The sequence below is a fragment of the Anabas testudineus genome, chromosome 24, assembly GCF_900324465.2.
Source record: "Anabas testudineus chromosome 24, fAnaTes1.2, whole genome shotgun sequence".
Taxonomy (NCBI): Eukaryota; Metazoa; Chordata; class Actinopteri; order Anabantiformes; family Anabantidae; genus Anabas; species Anabas testudineus.
This window is the reverse complement of record NC_046632.1, coordinates 8,629,243-8,634,539: the sequence shown is the minus strand read 5'-3', so window position 1 is coordinate 8,634,539 and position 5,297 is coordinate 8,629,243. Positions and strand designations below refer to the sequence as shown.

The following is a 5,297-nucleotide window of genomic DNA, read 5'->3' as shown; positions in this document are numbered from 1 at the left end:
TATTCAGACTGATCATGTTGAGAATTCCACAGCTCTCTGACAACAAAAACCATGCCACAGTAACAGCCGTCTATCGCCGCCGGCCGCCCTGCGCGCACCCGATTGGGTCCTCTGACTGACTGGCGTGTGCCTCCGCTATTTCTATTGGCCCCGTGTTAATGAAGCAGTGTCCGGGCTCCAGTGGAAAACGCTGAAGGCGGAGCGCGCCGGCCGAGGCGGAGCTCTCCTTGATACTTAAAAGGAGCTGGTAGTGAGAGAAGTGAAGTACGAGCTCGCACGACAGCCGGAACGCCCGGTGCGCGGTGCGACGAGTGAGAGACAAGTGTGAGAAGAACGAGGGGGGAAAAAGAGAAACAAGGAGAGCAGGGGACCCTGGAGCCCTCTGTACTAATGGACCATAAGGATATTTAACAATTCGCCCGGGGAGCGCACAGGTATTCTCTTTTTCCTCAGCTTTTTTTTTTATTTTGCGCCGTGCGTAAAAACCCAAGACTGGCCTCTCTTTACGGTGCCTTCTCTTTCCTCACTTTTTAAAAGCACACTGCCAGCCTCGGGATATTTTTTCCCCTGTCTCTTGTTTGCTCCTTTCGCCCGGGAACTGCTGGCCCCCTTTTTTACATTCCACTGGAATTAAAGATTGACTAATGGGTGGGAAAAGAACACAAGGCGGTGGATCATTGATTGTGTTAGTGTACTCTTTCGGTTCAATAATACCAGGGAGCTCTTCCTCCTCTGTATGGGTGACCGCTGAGAAATGTTGAGTGCTTTCTTAGCGTACTTTCTTTATCTATTGACCAGTTGGATTCAGATGCAGTCGAGCGTTTGTGCACAATGCTTCTTGTTCTTAGAAATTTACTTGACGCTGTATTTTACGCTATTTACACCTCTCTCTCCGTCTCCTACCCTCTCTCCCTATCCCTCTCAGACACCGCAGTCCATGCCTCTGCCTTGCCAGGTCATTGATGGGAAATCAACTGGATCGGATCACCCACCTCAACTACAGCGAGCTGCCCACGGGGGATCCGTCCGGGCTGGAAAAGGACGAGCTTCGGGTCGGCGTCGCCTACTTTTTCTCTGACGAAGAGGAGGAGGTGGACGACCGCACTCCGTCCGACTGCGGCTTCACCAAGGACCACAGCCCGACCGAGGAGGAACCCTTCTCGGTCAGCGAGGTGGAGTACTCTGCGTTCTGCTCCCAGGAATGCATCTTCTCCAAACTGCGGGAGAACGAGGACTTGAATGTGTACTCGGTCAAAACTTTGCTCACTATGTGCAAACCAGGGGACCTGCTGGAGCTGGTGGCCACCGCGCAAGCCCCCCACTGGGCCATCTACGAGCAGGACGACCAGGTCATCCACCTGCACAAGGGCGAGATCCGCAAGGATAGCCTGCTTGAGATCAGCAACGGTCGCCACGGAAGGATAGTCAACAATCGGTACCGTTACCGGCCGCTTCCCCCTGACCTGGTGATGCAGAACGCAGTGGGGCACCTCGGCCTGAGCAGCGAGGAGATATGCTGGACCAACTCGGAAAGTTTCGCAGCCTGGTGCCGCTTTGGGAAACGGGAGTTCAAAGCCGGGGGAGAGGCGCACTCGGCGGAGCAGCAGTATTTTCTCAAAGTGCATCTGTCTGGCAGCGGGGTGCACACTCTTGTCTTTCGCAGCCTGGAGGACATGATTCGGGAGAGGAGGCGAGTGGACGCCAGTGGAATTCTCAAAGAGCTCTCTTTGGTTAACGGGGGCAAGGAGTGATCAGGGATTCCGTTTGATATCCTCTCCTCACACTCATTTCCCCTAACGCCCCCCCCCCCCCCCCCCTCTCCAACATGCGTCCTCTCGCCAAACGCGCACGGACGCACAGTGTTTTTTTGCGCACACACAAACGTACTGGCACGCACGCACTCAAGCACACAGACGCACACACATGTAAGGACCTGTTGGGTTTGGACTGCCTGTTTGCCACGGACGGGCCCTGCTTCGGGACCACAGGCGCTCTGTGGGATTTCCATCAAATTGCAGGGTGTTGAAAACTGAGAGACAGCGGCCATATAAACAGACAACGCCCCTTCAGATCAGAATTCCTGCTGAGTGGGACTCACGATTTCTCCTAATGTCATTGCCCCGAACAGCGAAATCACCGGTCCAAAATACACATTGCGCACACGGCTCGGTTTGGTTTTCTATTTAATTTCTCGGGATAATGGAATTGGCCCCTTCCTCTGCATAGGGCGCCTGCTGCGGCAGACCAGACGGTGAGACCGGGAGGGGGAGAGATGTAAAGGGGGAAAGATGAAAGATAGGATCTGGGATGGCTCTCGAAAAGTCACCCATCTATTTTTTTACTGTTAGCTTTAAGACCGGAACTGACCATAACACAGATCTAAGCCACTAATCATAGACATCTGACAGTCCCAGATGGTTACGCAGTTGCCTAAACAAAGCATTTTGGCTTGTTCAAGCTCCCCTTTTGCCATATGAAGAGTATTGTCATTTTCACAATGCTGTCATCCTGCTCCACAGCACTGGATGTATGTGTAAATTGTATTCATATATTGATTTCAATTTGAGTCCTTATTTTTGTATTTAAGTTTAGTGGATTTATCCCTGATCTTCTTTTTTTTTTTTTTTTTTTTTTTTTTGGTTCAAATAAATGGAGGTTGAAATATGAAAACAATCACTGGGTCTAGCAAGTGTGGTCTGGTCACACGAAATGACACATGATCTCTCACTCTTTCTCAATCTCACATCTATACACACACACACACACGAATTATGAATTATTGATGTTGTGGTGCCTCCTGACCTGCTTCAAGCCAAATAGGTTTTATATATTTGCACAGTATTTGAAGGCAGTAATGGTCATCTGCATCAAACCCATAAAGTCTTTATGGAAAACCAATATCTGGAAGCTACAGTATGTGGGCAGCTGTATGGAGCCAACAGTGAGGGGACCAATAGTATTTGGCCACAGACTCAATTCCCCGCTGTGGGCTTTGTTTTGCTGGTATTTAGACGTTCACTTTGACCTCATGAGTGTTTTTCCTTCTATACAATAGCAACACTAAAGTTATGCTGGCTTCCTAGCCCTCATTTTACATTGCTGTGAGTAAGATGTCCTCCACATAAAGCTTATCTCTAAGAGACATGCCGTGTTATTACAGCACCTGTATTGTATCAGGCTGCAGTTGCTTTATCTCTCGATTGATGTTATTACTCCTCGTGCCACGAGGCTCGAACAGTGCCTTTGTTTTCTCAGGTTTGTGATACGCTGTAGTATCAGCGAAGGTGGGAACGATCACCTCGCTCGTATAAAGTCTCCTTACCTTTGCTTAATTGAGTGTGAAAGGGAGAGAGTTGCTTTATGAAGTGGGTTTTTGCTTCACAGTGTTTGTCTTTGTTTTGGTTGCCAGCTTGCTGCACCTGTAATTCAGTTTTGGTTGTAAGTGAACGGGCGCCGTGCATAGCAGTGGAACTGAAGAGGTGTGTTGCCACTACAAAGAGTGTCTAGTTTAATTTCGACTTCAAGGCATTCATGATTTTAGCATCAGTGTGGTCATAAATAACTGAGGTAAAGTCTTTTGGCTGTATCTAACAGGAGAGGAGAGGCAGACAAAGGGTTCGTGTGAGAGCACGCCAGCATGCATGCCGGGATTTACCACGTGTATGTTTTGTCTTCGCTCGGAGTGATTTTGTTTAGTCGTTTGTTGCGCTGACAAGCTCGCTAAGACACAGGTCTCCTGCTCGCTGTGCGTGCGTGTGTTTCAGTGTGCACATGTTGCCTTTCAGACATGTTTCATGTCAAAAATACACACTAGTCAGCCTCTCAATCCTGTGAATGTGCTCTGAGAAAGATTTCTCCACCTATTGGACCAAATAATGTATTCAGCCGGATTTGCTGTAAATATACCCGATCCTGTACAGTGTTGTGGAAACATTGTACATCATCACAGTCTGCCACTTATCCTTCTAACCAAGGACAGCAATATCTAGCTGCAGCACACCAATGAACACGCATACATACATATTTACAGTAATTTTCTCTGTTTAGCTCTGTACTGCTTTAGTCTCCCAGTGTTCCAGTTCATTTAAAATCACACACTAACATATAATTGTAAATATCAACACTGATGTTTCATATTTCAAACTGGCTTTTTAATCGCAATTTAGACACTTTGCAATAATCCAGGCACATGTTTCCTGCTAACAGACATGTGTTCCAGATGGATTTAGATAAACATCCTTTTACTGTTGCTCTATCCTTCTGCTGTCTTGTCCTTTAGCCACTGATGACTGTCGGCAAAGTCTGAACAGGCTCGACATTAAATTGGAGGTTGCCCCAGGTGGGTGATTGTGTGTGTGTGTGTGTGTGTGTGCGTCAGGCATCCCCTGTGAGTTGGACAAATTAGGGTAGTGGGACAGCTGGTGTTAGAGTTTGTATGTTTGTTTGTGGTCTGTGACTAATAGGCCCGCGCTAAATATTCACTAGTGTGTGTGTGTGTGTGTGTGTGTGTGTGTGTGTGTGTGTGTGTGAGAGAGAGAGAGAGAGAGAGAGCTCCAGGCAAAAAAACACACACCACGTTGTTAGCTTGAGGAGAGGCTTCTGCCATCTGACATGACATTGTACATGTGTGCTCACCAGTTTCAGCTCCGTATACCATCAATGTGTGTGTGTGTGTGTGTGTGTGTGTGTGTGTGGGGTGAGAGTCTTGAGACTTACCCACCAAACCTGCGAGTGTCAGGTTGTTTGTGTGACTACATGCATGCAACTCAAGTGTGTGTACAGTATATCGCCTATATGCTGTATATTCATGAAGGTCTGCATCTCTGCACGCAGCGACAGTGTGAAAGTAGATGCTGTTACTAGGGAAACTCCAGCCACTGTTGTACTGTACATCCACTGAGGACTTGTGTCTGCATGCATGTGTGTGACTGTGCAAACCCTTCACAGCTCAAAGCTGGTTGTTAGCCTTAATAGCTACTTGTGTAAGACAAACATATGATAACCAAATCTGTCCCTGTCTTTCTCTTGTTCTTACACACACACACACACACACACACACACACACACACACACACTAACTCACCAGGGACCAGCTATTGTTCCTTTGTGCAGCAGCATGGACGTACTCTATTCACACTGGGGTTTGTCTTCAATCTGTGTCTGTGTGAGTGGGTGCGCATCTGGACAAAGCGGATCCCAGCTAGCCTGCTGCCAGTTAAATCAGTGGTCTCAGTGGAGATGTTCTGGGGAGGAGGGAACAAGACAGAGTATCCTGTCTGCATGATGTCTTTAAGAGG

At 48.1% G+C, this 5,297-nt stretch overlaps 1 protein-coding gene across 1 annotated transcript; it reads left to right on the top strand.

Moving 5' to 3' along the window:
* Positions 1 to 277: 277 nt before the first annotated feature.
* lratd1 (LRAT domain containing 1) lies at positions 278 to 2,640 on the top strand. The gene is made up of 2 exons (XM_026342180.2): positions 278 to 434; positions 926 to 2,640. The coding sequence occupies exon 2, from the start codon at positions 963 to 965 to the stop codon at positions 1,749 to 1,751; it is 789 nt and encodes a 262-aa protein (XP_026197965.1). The 5' UTR covers positions 278 to 434; positions 926 to 962; the 3' UTR covers positions 1,752 to 2,640.
* Positions 2,641 to 5,297: the final 2,657 nt, after the last annotated feature.

Excerpts from the sequence above, each read along its gene's own strand:
- lratd1 (XM_026342180.2), top strand. The coding sequence starts at position 963 with ATGGGAAATCAACTGGATCGGATCACCCACCTCAACTACAGCGAGCTG.